Here is a 15,620-nt window from a genome sequence, read left to right on the forward strand (position 1 = left end):
GGAGGAAGCGAAAACCGGGTAGGTGAGTAGCTGAGCTTAGAATCTATAATCGCACAACAAACATGGTCTCGGTCTTTTATTGTTGCATGTGCGAGACTGGTTGAATCGTGTTTTACTGGAGTGACCCCTCCTTTCACATGTCGAACCTAGTGGCGGGGGAAAGTTTGTGTTAGTGGTAACGGTAACGGTGACGATAATGGGCGGGAGGCGTTATCGTGGCGTAGCTGATGGGCATGGGAAAGGGGACGCCGGGAACTAAGGGCTTCTCGGCTCTCGTACATAACGGGTGCGGGAGGGGCGTATCTGCATAGTGCTATGTTGCAATCTCCGAAGAGAGGCTATCTGCTCGAGGCGTTTTTGTGGCCGCTGGCCGGCCATGGAATGTTGTGCGTTGTGTGTTTTGTGTTGCTGAGAGCTGGCTTTGGCATGGACTTGTGGATGTCCCGGTGCGTGATCTATAGGCGAGCAATGGGATGACATGTTAGATGAGAAATATAATTTGGACATAATATATGGGTTCCTAAAGCAGCTATGGGTGATACGACATGTATTGGTTTAATAATAGTTGGAAGAAACATCCTCGCTAGGTGCCTCGTGGTTCCCAGAGCATGAGGTGGTATTGTTGAAAATTGTCCACTAGCCATTCTCCTGCGAAATGAGAGAAGACAGATATAGCGAAACTCTCTTGATACAAAGTCAGCGTAGGCCCTGCCTCCTCTATTCGAGTGTTGCAGGTGAGGTAAGAGCAAGACGCAGGAACGAAGTGGCGCTAGTGATGAGGACTAGCGTCATACCTACCTTGGTACTTGCTGTCATAGATCAAGGCAGGCAACCACAGCACAAACACTCAACTTCAACCTACGAAATTTTCTCGCGTCTTCGAAAACCCCTGATTACCACTACATTGATTATGTGCGGCACTCGCTTGGTCATTCGACCATCGTGCAGCTGCGTCCACACCTGCGACTAGTACAAGCCTGCATCTCGCATACCGGGTACTGGGGAATGCGCATGCATGTCACCTCACTTGGACGCAGGAGAGAATGACAAGGCAGTATAATGTCACTCTCAATAGAAATATGGTACGCGTGCCCTTGAAGACCCTTCCTTCCTTCTTATCATCCAGGATGACACGACGTGCTTCATGGCTTAATCTCCCACGAATGCGCCTCTATAGATACTTCGCAGCAGAGAACCCGAATGCGTGGTCTCAGTGTGCGAAAGCTTACTGTCTGAGATGTTACCGACTTATTCAGTCTTAACGTACACTTTGAGGTCTGGTTTGCTAACTTGGGAACAGACTTTTGTTCATGGACCCTGTCGTATTGCGCCATCCCGATGCTACCTTACATCTCTCTCCCGACTTATCTTTGAATTGTCCAGCACCTGGCCTTTTCCCAGTTACGGCTTAAGTTAGTTGTATCAAGGTGAGCTGCTAATGGAGGCTAGAGAACTTCAAAAGTCTTAGGGTTTACCGGTTCAGCATGCGCAACAGTATGCGCTTTCACATTCTTTGTAAACGAACTCTTCAAGGCGTCAAAAGAGTGCCAAGAAAGCTTTCCCATGCTTCTCTTCCCTGTGTCATAATCACATCGCCTATAGCAACCCATACAACGATCCTTGAGAGAGAAGCAGGCACTTGATCACCTTCGGATCTGAGAGGATTGGAGCAGAGGGGAAGCCCTAAAACCTGAGCAATCTAGGGTAGCAGTCGTTCGTGCTATCGAGCACAGTGGAATCTGTATGTGTCGGCTTTGACACTCTGGGCTGCTCCAAGGCCAGCTTCTCTACCTCTTGAGATTGGGGCGAATTGTCAGATAGTTCCACTACGGCTGAAGCCCCTACCCCGGGTCATCCATCCTGCCAATGGTTGGTCTTCTGACGTCGTACACATAGACTTACGTATAATAACATTCATTGTACAAGAATCGGTATCTGCTACTTCATGTCCTAACACTTAGATCTACCTCGCCTTCTCCTTGTTCTCGGCCGCCCTGCGCTTCGCCCGCACCTCTGCCTTTCTCCTCTCGCCACCATCGACCTTGTGCCCTCTCCTTACTTCCCAGATACCCTCTTGCAGCCGTATACGTGCTCGTAGACCTCCGCTTCCCTTGACTGGTTCCACAAAGCTGCCCTTGATCGTCTTCGCACCCTTTACGATAACGCCTTGCACCTTGGGTAATGTCTCGACGGGCTCGACTGGTGCCTCGGCACCGACCGGCACATTAACAACGAGCTTCCTCGTACCCGGATCATGTGTTGCCGTGGCAGCTGCGGATCGGGGACTTATGGTGTTGCCGAGTTCGGGATTTGGCGGTACTGGTGCTTCGACGACCTTCAATTCCGCCACGCCGTCTTGAACGTGCTTGCAATCTCCTCCAATACCATACTCGCCGTTTCTATACTTCTCCCGCCATTGTAATAGATAGCGTCTCGAGCGTGCTGGCTCAACGCCGAGTTCCTTCAGTTGCGGCGATGTGAGTGTGAAGAGGGCTTCCCAGGAGGGTATCTTGGTTGCGTGTGCGGAGAGGCCGCGGCCAATTGCGCTGAGGAAGGCGGTGTGATCGGGAATGAATGGTATGGGCTTAGGAACCGGGCGCATGGGGATCGAGTGCTGGAGGTTTCGTACGCATGTCTTCGGTATTGATACTGCGGATGTCGCATTGAGAAGCGGGCGCCTGAGGATCATGATGGCGGCTGCTGCGGTATGATTAGCATCTGTACATATATCCCAAAGTGGCACATATCATACTGTGTCAAGAACTGCCCGTCGCGTAGCAAAACCCCCCAATTCGCGTTGATGTCGAAGCTGCAGTCGCCGTGATTTTCGGGAAAGCCAAGACGACGCTAACACCCGCAGCATCGCAGCCAGCCAGCCAGCAGCCCCACGTCACCAAGTCTCCCAAAGCTCCACAGCTTGCAACCCAAAACACCAATTGGCAGTAGTAGAGAGTCTCCTATTGCCCGCCTACCCTCATATCCATCATGTCTGGTCCTGAAGCTCACCACCTCTTCCACCATCCCATTGCGGACCATTCCTTCTCCGCCGACCGACAGACGCTCGCTGTAACCCGAGAGAACAACGTCGACCTCTTCCAGAAGACGGGCAGCGGATACAAGCTCAAGGACGAGCTCACGGGTCACGACAAGACAGTTACCGGTGTAGACATTGCACCCAACTCTGGCAAGATTGTGACTTGCTCGCAGGGTAAGCTCGGGGCTATCTGGTGGGCTGGAGCAGGCAGCTAATGCACGGATAGATCGCAATGCCTACGTTTGGGAGCCTTCGCCGCAGGGATGGAAGCCCACACTGGTGCTCCTCCGCATCAACCGCGCTGCTACCTGTGTCCGCTGGGCACCCTCCGAGACCAAGTTCGCTGTGGGCTCTGGTGCTCGTTTGATCCCCGTCTGCTACTTTGAAGAGGAGGACAACTGGTGGGTCTCCAAGCACATCAAGAAGCCCATTCGCTCCACCATCACCTGTGTCTCCTGGCACCCCAACTCGGTCCTGCTCGCCGCAGGATCTACCGACGGACACGCTCGCGTGCTCTCTTCCTTCATCAAGAACGTCGACGCGCGTCCGGAGCCCTCGGCATGGGGAGAGCGTCTCCCGTTTAACACTATCTGCGGCGAATATCTGAACAACACCGCAGGTTGGGTCCACAGCGTCGCCTTCTCTCCCTCGGGCAACGCCCTCGCATTCGCATCCCACGACAGCACCCTCACCGTCGTATACCCCAGCGGTCCCGAACAAGCTCCCCGCGCCATCCTCAGTGTCAGCACTCAAGTCTTGCCTTTCATGTCGCTCTTGTGGAGCTCTGAGGATGAGATCATCGCTGCCGGATACAACTGTGAGGCTTACCGTCTCAAGGGTGACGAGTCTGGCTGGCAGCTTACTGGAAGTCTGGAGGCTAAGAGCCGACCCGGTCTATCGGACCAGCGTGAGGAGAGCGCGTTGAACATGTTCAGGCAGATGGATCTCAAGGGCAAGTCGGGCACGGATGACACCAAGCTCAAGACTGTGCACCAGAACACCATCAACACTATCCGAAGCTTTGAAGAGAGCGGAAGCGGTATCACCAAGATCAGTTCTACGGGTGTGGATGGAAGGGTTGTTATCTGGACTTTGTAGGCACACATTCAAAGTCTCGGGTCATGTTCTTGAATAGAAAAATCAATTGCCTCGCACATTGCCAGCGAGAGTGGAGTAGCATCTAGCAGCTCGGATATCAAAAAGAAACTCTGAACCCATCTACACAAATACTTGTTATCGTACATGGCCCCATACTTTTCTCGTACACGGCTACGTATCTCGTAGTGAATGTGAACCCACCATAAACGCCTATGCAACACTTCGTCCCTCAGCCAAAGCCAGGGAAGCCCTGTGCGTTGAAATCAAGTGGTACAGTGGGCGCTGGTGGCACACCGTTACCCATACCCTGAGTCGTCTGCGCATCGTTCAAGAACCAAGACCAATCTTGATCGATATCCATGGGCATATGTTGCCACGAGAAGTTGTTCGTCGGCAGTGGGAAGTTGTTCATACTGTCGTCGTTGATCTGCGAGTTGAACGTGCCTCCTGCAGCAGCGCCGGTCGCCGATGCGTCATCTGCGTTGAGGTTGTTCCAGTTGTAGAAGCCGTCGTACGACACAAAGGGCGAGGGGTCGGTGAAGTTGAAGGCCGAGGTAGCGGTACCTGCGGAGACGGACGTCTTGGGCGTGACATTGAGCGATTGTGTGGGCTGCGAAAAGACGTCCGAAGAAGTCCGCGACGGCTTCTCCGACGTGGGTGTGTATAGTTGTGCTGAGGTCCCTGGGGACCTTGAGCTCCCCATGCTGGGTGAACGACCCGGAGGGGCTGGGCCTTTCTTGACGAGTTGGCCCCCTCTCTTGATGGAGATGGTACCAAAGTACGGGATAACGAAGTTGGCATCTCCGGTGCAGGTCTCGTCTAGCTCGTTGCTTGTGCCCTTGAACTTGCCCATCATCTTTTCGAGCACCTCGGCGGACTGAGCGGCGACTTTGCCTCCCTTTTCGCTTGATGCGCGGCGGAAGATGTCGATGCTTACTTCGATGAGGCGCACGTCTTCTTCAATCTCTTTCGGGGTAGGTCCACTGCCTGAGGATTGCGAGACCATGCCAAAGTTGAGTAGGCCGATTTGGATGAGAACTGCAGCTGTGAAACCGATGAAGTCGATAGCCTTGCACTCGTAAAGCGGCTGGATGTGTCCCATTCGCAGAGACTGGTACAGCCGTAGTACTTCTCGTGAGCCGTTCAGGCATGCGGTTTTCGAGTACGAGAAGCGTGAGTTCGAGGCTGCTTTGAGCATGAATGGCAAATGCAGGTACACACGGATCTGATGGAAGATAATCTGACCCATGATTCGCTCTCGCAGTTCTGCCGCATTGGTCTCCGCGTCGGCAAGTAACTCTGTGTAGTTTAGCCATGCCGGATCGAACTTCTTCCACAGGTCTTCCAGTTCTTGGTCGAGCTGCAGTGCCCAGGCGAAAGACTGTTCTGCGACTCCCTGGTTTCGATCGATGACCCTCCCTGCAAGCTGTGAGAGCTTCGTGATACCGACCAAGGGATGGACGTATGTGCCGTCGCCAACATCAGGCATCGTCAGGTCACAATGCGCGTCAGTGACACCGTATGGAAGACCCAACAAGAGAGATAGGAACCGGTCGCCGTGGTACAAAGCCCACCAAATGCTTTCGTGTGGTGCTGAGGCTGTGCGCTTACGGTGCAGTCCCTTTCATGAGTTAGTCATATTCCGGCGGTCTGTGACAGCATGAACTTACCATGAGCTGGGCATACATCAAGCCCTTTCGATATGCGATCCAAGCTCGTCGTGGTTGACCTACATCCGCGTACCACTTGGACTTCAGGATCAGACACTCCAGGCCCTCCAAGCTTGCTGCATACTCATCATCGGACAGGAACCATCGGTCCACAGCCTCGATGTAGCGCTCAACATCGTCGTCATCCTCCGATGAGCAGATTCCGACTGACAAGACAACAGTAGCAATCGCGCCAATGTTTCCAGTCGTCAGGGCTTGCGCAGCGAATTGAGGCAGTGTTTGCTCAGGACCGGAGGTGCCACTGCATTTTCTCCGCCATGTCTGCCACCAGTCACTGTTCGAGTTGAGAAGTTTGGTGAGTTGATCGTAAGGCGGTAGCATCGCAATCAATGCTTGCTTGCATTTCTCTCGTTTTGCGGAGTGCGCGATGGTGGCTCCAGCAGCTATGTCATCGTCGTGTCTGTTTTCTATTGTATATCGATCGTCAGCCGCTCCTCCGGGCTTTGGTGTTGATTGCTCCAAAGGACAATTGCGGGCCTTCGCTTGCGCTTCGGCATCGTTGAGCTGTAGATGGTAAGTATCAGATACAGCTTAGAGTGTTGAAATACATACTGCATCTTCGAACACAGAGAGGATAGGTATATGATGACCTCGGTCTGAAGCAGCACGCTGGTTGTTCGGCAATTGGAAAATGTTGGACGAGGCTCCTGAGGAAAGAGGAGTCGGTGGGAAGGTGTCCTTGTGGTAAGTAGTAGGTGCTTTTGGTGATGAGGTGTCGGCTAAGCTCTGGCTCTGACTCCGGCTTTCTGACTTGACAGTCTTGTCTTCTAGCAACGTGTCGACCAAGGCCTCTAGTCGTGATACTCGCTCACGGAGGTTCTTCCTATGATCGACAATGACTTCCGGGTTGGCATGTTCTTGGTCGATGCACCTGCTGCCGCGCGCGAAGCATTCTGAGCAGACATCCGGATTGTCGGGCTGGAAGATGCATCGGATCTTGCGGCGACGACCTAAACTCCATCAGAAAGGCCCACAGTATGAAGACGATGAAAGATAGAGTAGAGCAGAATGTTGGCGTGGTGATGCACGCAAAAGAAAAGATTAATAGTGACGCGTAGCAGTGTGGTGTAGCGTGATTATTCAACTAAGGCAACAACTGGATTCACATACATTCGAAGCAGCTATGCGTACCCTTACGCATCTTTTTGCGTGTCGGTAACGTCTCCTCCTTGGGCATCTCGATTCGTTGTGTTCCAACCACCCCGATCGCACGAACCTAGCTCTTGCGACGAATTCGTCCGGACTCGGCTCTGCACGGCGCACTCCGGATCGCGGAAGTTGATGGATATATTATCGCGTCCGCAACTTGTTCTGGCAAGAACAGACGGACCCAGTTGATGAGAAACAAAGAGGCTTCAGTGGTAGCAAGAAGTCAGACGTAAGCTGCTGGCAGTGATGGGGTTTCAAAGCAAATCGAGGAGGTTCGGACGGTCTTTCGTCCGTTAGGTCCGCGTATTAGGTCAGCGAAAGAAGCTGAATAATGCCCGCTTAACGGCCGTACAAGGACTACTGCTGACCACGGAAACTTATAGTAGGCCAGGATTTCCAGGCAACAATGTTATCTCGCGTTTGCGGGCTCTCGGGGGTTCGGTCGAGTCGGAGATCCTCGACCCCGTTCCCCATTTGGCGAAGTATGCGAAGAACGATGCGAATAATCTCCAGGTGTACGAAGAGCGGTTAGCCCGGGGCTATGCTAATGCTTGAGTCGATCACGAAACGTGGAGTTTGCGGGTGATATCGCATGATGCGACTTGGCTGTAGTCGCGACCTCGATAATGCATGCGTCGCAATACGCGTATATTACCCCACGGGAGTCCCCGCGACCCTTGCTCACGACATAGTAAACCTATCTTCGGGAGGAGATGGGTACGCTGTCGACGGAAAAGTCTGGACCCATTATGACATCGTTTTCGAACGCTTGCGTGGAACGCGGTCGGGCGCAGGCTAGCAAGCCCTATGAACGGTAGGGCACCACACGTCATCCGTAGCCTGCCGCATCATACCCAGCAAGATCACCGTCTTACTGCCAGCTGCCCATCTTTCCAAACCCAACGCTCTAACCAAAAAGATCTACAGGCCCTGTTACACAGATGCTCAGTATGGTACCTTGATTGAGAACACTGGATGAACATTCCTCACTCCACAATCAATTGGCTGCAGCACGCGTTCTGCTGAACAACATGTCTGCAGCACACGACTTCCGTCATAACCAGCATCTTCCACCGAGCCCACCTCCCTCACCCCCATCTACACGACGGAGACACAAGAAGAAGAAATCAGACCCATTCGAGGAACTCGCAACCACACCAATACCCTCGCTGCCATCTTCCCCAGCAAACGAGCTGAACGACGACCAAGAATCGCTTTTGACAAGAGTAAGCCAATTCCAACGACGAACCTACTCTTTCATTCCTAACAAACCTCAAAGATTATCTTGACGCCTGTATTATTCACATCCTTCCTCCTCTCCCTCTTCCTCGTCAACTACCGCAACCGCGCCCGCCGCACCGAAGCCCACTCTCCCGGCTTCTCTCTCCTCACCTACCTCGCCCCGTCTAGCTGGCTCGATCCAGAACCCTACCAAGACCCCGACGATTCAACATGGGGCCGAAGAGGAACCATTGGACACGTAGAGCCTCATGACGCGATAGGGCCGCGGCCAGACGAGCAAGGCGAGGAGAAGCCCAAGCAGAGGAAAAAGAAAAAGTCATGGCATCTGAATAGGAAGATTAGAAAAATGGCCAAGTTGGAGATTGGCGACGCGCTTGAGATGCGGGGGCGCATGATTGTGGTTATGCTTGCAGTGTTGGGGTTGACGTGTGGCATGTTGTGGATGGGTGTCAAGTGGGCTGTTGTCTCGGTATCGGGCATGATGTATGGCGCGAAAGCGTAATTATTAAAACGAGATGATCGTTTTCGAATGATAATACGGATGATGCACGAAGCACGAGGAAGTTCTATTCTATATCTTGAATTATCTAAATTTGGTCTCTTCCTTCGGAATACCCTAAGAACTATGGCAAATCATGAGAACGCCAACAGAGGTCGTCAAGAGGTCGTTTCATCATCAAGATACAGTCGTGAGCGCATTAGTCGTAAATGAAGAAAGAAGAAACGCCAATGCATAAACAAAGACAGCGTACAGTCGTCTACAAAGAAGGGTATCGCAGCCTTTTCAACGCCCAGCATAATTCGAGAGCCACCTGGCCATGTGCTCGGGGAAGAGATAACCCGAATACTAGGGAATGAAGAAGAAAATAGGAAATGCAACTCTGGGTACTAATGCCGCAGAGTGAAGAGGCGCGCGACAAGCCGATCGAAAAAGTACCCCATGTCGGCACGTTGTCTCTTCTCTTTAGCTTTCTTGATCAGATAGCTAGATGTATCGTCTCTCTTGATAGCCTCGCGCAAGCTTTGGATAAACACGTCTTCTGGTGTGCCCGTCTGGTGAGACTGCATTGACTCGCCCTCCCAGTCCGGCCTGAGTCTAGCGTGGCAACCAGAGAAACAAGCGGCGTAAAACTCAAGTAACTCTTTGACACCATGATCATCCACCTCTACATTGTCTTCCGTAGTAGATGAGCGAGAGGCGTCGTAGCGGGTGTGGTACGGCAACTTCGCGGCGTGGTAGTGGATAGATTCTACCGTCATCAAGACAGTAATGAGAACAGCTAGGGCGATAGGCCATTCATCACAGTTCTTGTTCAAGAGAAGTTGCTCCAGTGATGTGAGTACATCCTTCATCAAGCTCAGAGTGAGAGCAGGCATGATCGCGCCGAACTGCGAGCGGATGAAGCACGGCGTGGGAGTCAGGTCTTCGGGTATGTTCATCGTACTGCGAATGACTTGCTCCAACATGGGGCTCTCGAAGCGTGATGGCAGTGTTATATCGCCGCCAATGTGGACAAGTACGAGAAGCTTGAGCGCCTGGTGAAGTATGCGATAGTGAGGAGATTTTGTCGAGAGGGATCGGGAGAAGACGTAGATGTCGCGTAGGATTCGGAGCGGCGAACAGTATAGTGGGAAAGCGCGGAAGTGGTGAGCTACTAGTAGCGACAAGTGGGAGTCGAGGGTTTGCGTTAGTTGGAATTGCGCATCAGTTGTTAAAACACCCGGTAGGACGGCATGCTCGTGTGGTGACCCGGTATAAGGCTGCGGCGGCCATGAGTAGATGATATGTTCGTGAACCAGAGGAGCGTCGTCGTTGAGCTGCACAGGGTGTACTGAAACCGGGAATGATGGACCAAACCCGAAGTTCAACGGAATGGTGTAGGTGATATCTTTTGAGATTTGGAATTGGCCTGCCGGAACGAACGACTCCAAGGGTCGTGCGGTTGGATGCCACCCGAGACGGTCAGAGAGGAATGCCGCAGACAGATCAATAAGCGTATGATCCCTACACGGGTGGTTGACAAGATCACCTTTGTAGTGATCAAGACAGGCTCTGCACGGAGTACCAGGGTCGCACTTTTCTTTCCGCCGTTGACAATTGGAGCAAGCGCCAATAATGCGCATTAACGCTGCGTGCTGGCGTTGCTCAGCAGTGAGAGCTCTCTTTCGTCCTTTTAGCGCTCTTCCTGACATACCCTCAGTGCTAGTGGGAGCTAGACGATTGGTCAATGGATTGGGTTGGTAGGATACCCACCCGTAAGCGTCGGACGTAGGAGATGGAGTAGAGGCTTTGCGGCGAGAGAGCGAGGCGCTTCTGGACAGCGCAACACCGCGAGGGTAGCGTGAAGTGCCTGGTGATACCGAGAGCATGGAAGGAGCTCTTCGTGCAGATGCAGACGCTGTAGCCCGATTGTTGACGCTTTGTCCACGCGTAGTATCCGGGATGGCGATGGCTCTGCTACGACTGTGTAGATCATGCTCGCCATCTGATCGCCGATAGGATGGCAGCATCGAACTATAGCTCTGTGGGAAAGATTGGGGAATTGCGATAGGTTCGACTTTAGATCTGTCTCCGTCGTCTTCTGCAATAGGTTCGATGATCCGTGGCTGCTCTGCCCATGTACCAACGTTCGAAAACAGCCGGGAGTGTCTCATATCCAGACCACTGAAGGAATGGGATGAGTCCGCAACATGAGGATTGAACACTGTTTCAGCCGTACTCTCAAAAGACCCTGCCGACGAAGTGAAGGATTCTGGGATACGCTCATATCGTGTGTCTAGAATGGGTGAATCGCTTATGGTTCCTAGCGGTGACAGGAGACTGTTGTCGCAGGCACCAAACGATCCGAAGTACTGGCTATCCGCTTGTACGACGAGCGGAGAAGTGGATATCGTGTCAAAGGACAGAGAGGTGCCATGCACTTGTTCAAACGAGGACTGCCCATCTAGAATTGATGGTGGGGCCGAAACAGTATACTCGAGCGAAGGCGGTTCGTCGGCGATTGAGGGCGGTGCTGAAACCAGGTACGCAGGCTCAGAGGTATAGCTTTCCGATAGTTGGTGACCTGCAACATAGTTGCGCTCTTGAGTGCCCGTGTAGTTGGTCTCTCCTTGGAAGAAAGGGTCGTACAATTCGTCGTCCCAGGCAACAAGATCCTGCCAGCTTTCGTTCGGTGAACCCAGGTACGGGATATGAGACATGCTTTTGGTCGGCGGTATCGCGCGTTAGGCTGATGCGAAGGTGCAAGCGAGGATAGAGGAAGACCGTAAGGATCACCCCTTCGCTGAGGGTCTCATGCGGTTAGCGAAGAGAGATGGAAGCGCGGACAAGACTGAATGTCAGAATTTCGCGTCGTAGGGTGGTGTCTGCGTAACATCAATGAACATCTCCAGGCTGAAAGGTGGCCAAAGTTATATTCCACGCGCAAGCTGGGGCAACGTTGGGGTGCTGCGGCTGACTGCGCGGACTTGACTGCCTTGCATCAAAGGCCACCAGGGCAATTGACGAGTAGTCGTCAACGGGCTTATCACGTTGTTGCTGCTTATTAGTCAATGACTAGAACTTGTCTGTGAGCGGCCGCAGGCGGTTGGTGCTGGAAACTTTGCGTTGATGGTATGATGTCTTAGGGCTGGTCGGCAGTGCCATCTGACCATGCGCGGGCCTGCAGCATGGTGGCCGGTCAACTCGATCTGTGATAGCCCTGTCACCGTGCTTTGCCGGCTACGTCTCCCCGCTGTATACTATGGAATGGAGCTCGAATCAGAGCTTGCAACGTGAGCACCCTGCGACGTAGTGCCAGCATGTCGGCTTTACCCATTTGCGCGAATTTGGTGGACCATGTCTAAAGAGGCAGGCTTCTGGAAAAACTCCGCCCCATCGTGGCTGTGGACGATGGGACTAGTTTGATAAACTCCGGCCGTGCGTATGCGTCTCTGTGTACCAGGGCGTTGTTACACATTCTTTCTCTTCGACATTTCCACGAGGTGGTAAGTGCTATATCTGTCGAACAGTGCTGTGGGGTTCAGAAGGACGATTGCCTGTAGATGGTGTGCAGGTGCCTGGGCAGGCTGAGGGTAAAACCTACGTTTGCCGAGCTGAAGCAACACCTTGACCCTTTTGGGGAGACGTCAGTTGCAACTCTCGCGCGACGGCAAGATTGCCGCGCGGGATGGGAACACCTCGGTTCAGAGGTAGCGTTCTGTAACGCCCCCTCCCCAGACTGTCGTGAACAGACATGCCAGGGTCAAGCGATTATCTAGCCCTTCTAAGTAAACGACATCTTGAATCGGCGTACTATGTATTGCCAAGCGAGAAGCAGCCTGGCGTGTTGCCTTGTATGCGGGTCTCTCGCGGCATGCGACCATCACCGAGCCGTTAGAGGAACTGCGCCTTACGCTGTCCCTGCGCTAGATGCTGCAGTGGTTTGTACTTGTATGCATGCACTCCACTCATACAGATGTGTAGCTAGCGAGCCTCACTCTTCTCTCGTATTTGCGGCTCTGCGCAATCACTTCCCCTTCTGCTCGAGCACGTCGCTGACGTAGACTATCCTCAAGACCGTCGATTGCGCAAATAACTCAACCCTCCAAGTGTCTAACGCAATCCGACCAGAGCCAGTCACTGCGAGAGCTTGTCACCAAGAAATGAACATGGGACGCAGAAGTATAGTAATGTTTACATAATTCATACTGAAGGACCCAACGCCGAGAGGACGGAGTGGGTCCAGCCCAAGGAATATTAGGGCAGGTGGTTTGGCCAAAAGATACCAAAGCAAGCAACGCGAACAGACAATGGCCGTAAGAGTACGTATATGCAGACAGTAAGACATACGAATGTAGAGAAGTACAACAGGAGGAACCAAATCCAGAACAAAACATGTACGAGTACATGTATACCGAGCCCACCCGAAACAACCGTTGACTTGACGTCGGGTATCATCTAAAAGGAAGAAATATGTGAAGCAGACTGGTATCGTACAAAGCCGATCGCCAGGCTACTCCGAACCTCGACGAGGCTCTTTTCCCCCCAATTTTCGTCAGACATCGATCATGTCGTCGGATCCCTGACTAGGTGTCGGATCAGAACAAGACCACGCGCGCATGCGGATGATGATGTCCAGATCCGGATCCCCGTCTAGTCAGGAAGCCTCGGCAGGAGCGAAGAACAAGACGATCTCGCCTCTGTCGTTCCTTCTGAGGCGCAGATCCTTCCAGAGTTCTTTCTCCTCTTCCGCCTTGGAGGGCGCACGATCGCGCTGCTCGGAGCGCTCGCGGTGGTATCGTTTCAGAGCCTTGTTGACACTCATGCCGCGCTCAGAGTCTGGCCCTTTCGTAATGAAGGACATGAACAGCCCCGCGCGCGCATCGAAGTCTGCCGAGGCATGTGCAACGTCTCCACTGGGGCGCACAATAAGCTGGCCTTGGCCATCTGGCTCCGGGGAGTTTGTTTCCGAACGGTGGTACTCAATGGCCTTCATGGGCTTGCGCTCTCGCGGTGCTGGCGACACGGAGGACGAGTATTGGCGGCGGCGGATGCGACGAACCTCTGTGGTAGAATCCTCCCGCTTCTTCTTAGGCCTGATCTTCACAAGAGCAGTGTTGGCCTTGCGCTCCTTACGTTCCTTATTCTCCTTCCGGTCACGATCGCGGCCTCTGTCCTTCTCCTTCTCCTTTTCCTTCTTCTCTGCTTGCTCACGTGCCTTGATATCAGCCTTGCGCTGCTTTGCTTGTTCTGCCTCGTATTCTCGTTGCGCGCGCATAAGAGCCTTGGAGTTGCCCTGCTTGACGCGTTTCATCGGGCTCAAAGGCGAGTTGACGTAGTCACCTGAGTCATCGGGCGAAGGTGGGAACTCAGGACGGGCAAGGAGTTTGTTCAGTCCTCCAGTAAGACCAGAGTGCAGCATCGCGGGGGCATCGGCCATTGTAGTATCCCTTTCCTCTTGGGCGCGGATCGCCGACATGTCAAGTTCGCTGGGTGAATTGCGCTTGCGCTTGCGATCGGTCTTCTTCGACGTTGTCTCCACATCGGTATCGCCCGACTTTGTCCTGTTGTGCTTCGACTTGGGAGCTGGCGTGGCGTACGAGTCGTAACGCTCGCGGGAAGGGCGAACTTGCTCAGTCCCGTACGAGAATCCGTTCTGTGCGAAGGACTCGTCGTCGTCGGCTACCTGGAACTTCATAACGTCTGCGATTGCGGGCATGTACTGCTCGTCGTATGCGGGCGGCTGACTGTCTTCAAGCATACGCGCTTCATCGATGTGCGTGGTCGTTCGCGGAACATTGGGCGTCGAGGAGGGGTCCAGGAAATCGAAGACATTGGGCGCTTCAATCGCGGCCTGCTCATGATAGCCTAGCGAATGCGCCGCTGGTGGAGGAGTGGGTGCGCGAGGCGGGGCATCCACGACTGCGACGGCGTTGCCATCGTCGCGCGCGTCTTCGACATATGCGTTGTGGGGCGTGAGTGCTTGCGAGTTGTCGTGGTAGGCGCTGTCCCGCTTCTGCTGCGGACCCTTCTTCTTCTCTTTGTAGAGTTTGCCCTGGTACTTCTGGTCTTCGGTTATGCAGGCCTGTTTTGCGTGCGTCAGCCACTTTGAACAATGAAAAGTCGAACACGGCGCAATGCGCAGTGCTGGCGCAAGTCGTGCAGCAATCGATAGGCGTTGTTTCGAGGCCAGCAGATCGTCATATAGGGCAGGAGAAGCATATGCGTACCGTGTGGGACTTGTAGGAAGTTCCCGGGAAGTGCACCATGCAGTCGAGGCAGGTAAAGGACGCGCCATAACATTGGTTGCGGTGGCCGTCAAGCTTCTTCTTTGTGAGGACGTCTCCACAGTTCTAAGCCGTCACAGTCAGCATACGATGCATGGCTACGGCAGGGGCGCATGGTGGGGGAGAGGTAAACATGGGACATGGGGCTCAAGTACCTCGCAGGAGAACGACACCATGGTGGGAATGCGGTTTCGATGGGCAAGGAGCGGTGAACAGCTGGCAGACGGTCAATGGAGGAGAGGATGGAAGAGTCGGTGTGGGGAGGGGGCGCCGCGTCGTTATCACCCCTCGCTGGCCCAGGGAAGGTTTCAGTTGTTTGGGATACAACAAAAGTCGGTATAGCGCTAAGCTGCTTTGGGAACAGGCCCCTGTGACAGTGCGCGCCTCGCGACTCTCCCGAAATACATCAACTGACCGCGCATCGCAGCTGCAGCCCGTTAGCGCCTGCGAATCGCTGCACTTGAGCCACGCGCCCGCCGAACTGGTGGGCTTGGTGGGCTGCCCAGGGCCCTCTCCCAATGGCTCGCCGACCTGGAGCATCAAAGTGCCATGACGCACTCGTATCACACACGGTCCAGAGGGGCACAGTGTCGCAGGTA

General features: G+C 53.6%; 6 protein-coding genes across 6 annotated transcripts; 2 read left to right on the forward strand and 4 right to left on the reverse strand.

Annotated features, from left to right (window-relative positions):
- Window positions 1–1,963: 1,963 nt before the first annotated feature.
- On the reverse strand, window positions 1,964–2,689 carry J4E90_002769 (uncharacterized protein; the record flags this gene model as incomplete). Its single annotated transcript, XM_051432345.1, has 1 exon — window positions 1,964–2,689. The coding sequence occupies one exon, from the start codon at window positions 2,687–2,689 to the stop codon at window positions 1,964–1,966; it is 726 nt and encodes a 241-aa protein (XP_051293767.1).
- A 296-nt stretch (window positions 2,690–2,985) lies between these two features.
- On the forward strand, window positions 2,986–4,132 carry J4E90_002770 (uncharacterized protein; the record flags this gene model as incomplete). Its single annotated transcript, XM_051432346.1, has 2 exons — window positions 2,986–3,208; window positions 3,261–4,132. The coding sequence occupies 2 exons, from the start codon at window positions 2,986–2,988 to the stop codon at window positions 4,130–4,132; spliced, it is 1,095 nt and encodes a 364-aa protein (XP_051293768.1).
- Window positions 4,133–4,361: 229 nt separating this feature from the next.
- On the reverse strand, window positions 4,362–7,003 carry J4E90_002771 (uncharacterized protein; the record flags this gene model as incomplete). The annotated part of the gene is made up of 4 exons (XM_051432347.1): window positions 4,362–5,753; window positions 5,803–6,366; window positions 6,415–6,812; window positions 6,994–7,003. The coding sequence occupies 4 exons, from the start codon at window positions 7,001–7,003 to the stop codon at window positions 4,362–4,364; spliced, it is 2,364 nt and encodes a 787-aa protein (XP_051293769.1).
- A 1,039-nt stretch (window positions 7,004–8,042) lies between these two features.
- Window positions 8,043–8,755, forward strand: J4E90_002772 (uncharacterized protein; the record flags this gene model as incomplete). The annotated part of the gene is made up of 2 exons (XM_051432348.1): window positions 8,043–8,237; window positions 8,291–8,755. The coding sequence occupies 2 exons, from the start codon at window positions 8,043–8,045 to the stop codon at window positions 8,753–8,755; spliced, it is 660 nt and encodes a 219-aa protein (XP_051293770.1).
- A 386-nt stretch (window positions 8,756–9,141) lies between these two features.
- Window positions 9,142–11,454, reverse strand: J4E90_002773 (uncharacterized protein; the record flags this gene model as incomplete). Its single annotated transcript, XM_051432349.1, has 1 exon — window positions 9,142–11,454. The coding sequence occupies one exon, from the start codon at window positions 11,452–11,454 to the stop codon at window positions 9,142–9,144; it is 2,313 nt and encodes a 770-aa protein (XP_051293771.1).
- A 1,937-nt stretch (window positions 11,455–13,391) lies between these two features.
- On the reverse strand, window positions 13,392–15,197 carry J4E90_002774 (uncharacterized protein; the record flags this gene model as incomplete). Its single annotated transcript, XM_051432350.1, has 3 exons — window positions 13,392–14,819; window positions 14,965–15,087; window positions 15,177–15,197. 3 exons carry the CDS (start codon window positions 15,195–15,197, stop codon window positions 13,392–13,394), a joined length of 1,572 nt encoding a protein of 523 aa, XP_051293772.1.
- Window positions 15,198–15,620: the final 423 nt, after the last annotated feature.

This window comes from Alternaria incomplexa (genome assembly GCF_024043165.1).
Source record: "Alternaria incomplexa strain BMP 0042 chromosome Unknown scaffold_3, whole genome shotgun sequence".
NCBI classification, from domain to species: Eukaryota; Fungi; Ascomycota; class Dothideomycetes; order Pleosporales; family Pleosporaceae; genus Alternaria; species Alternaria incomplexa.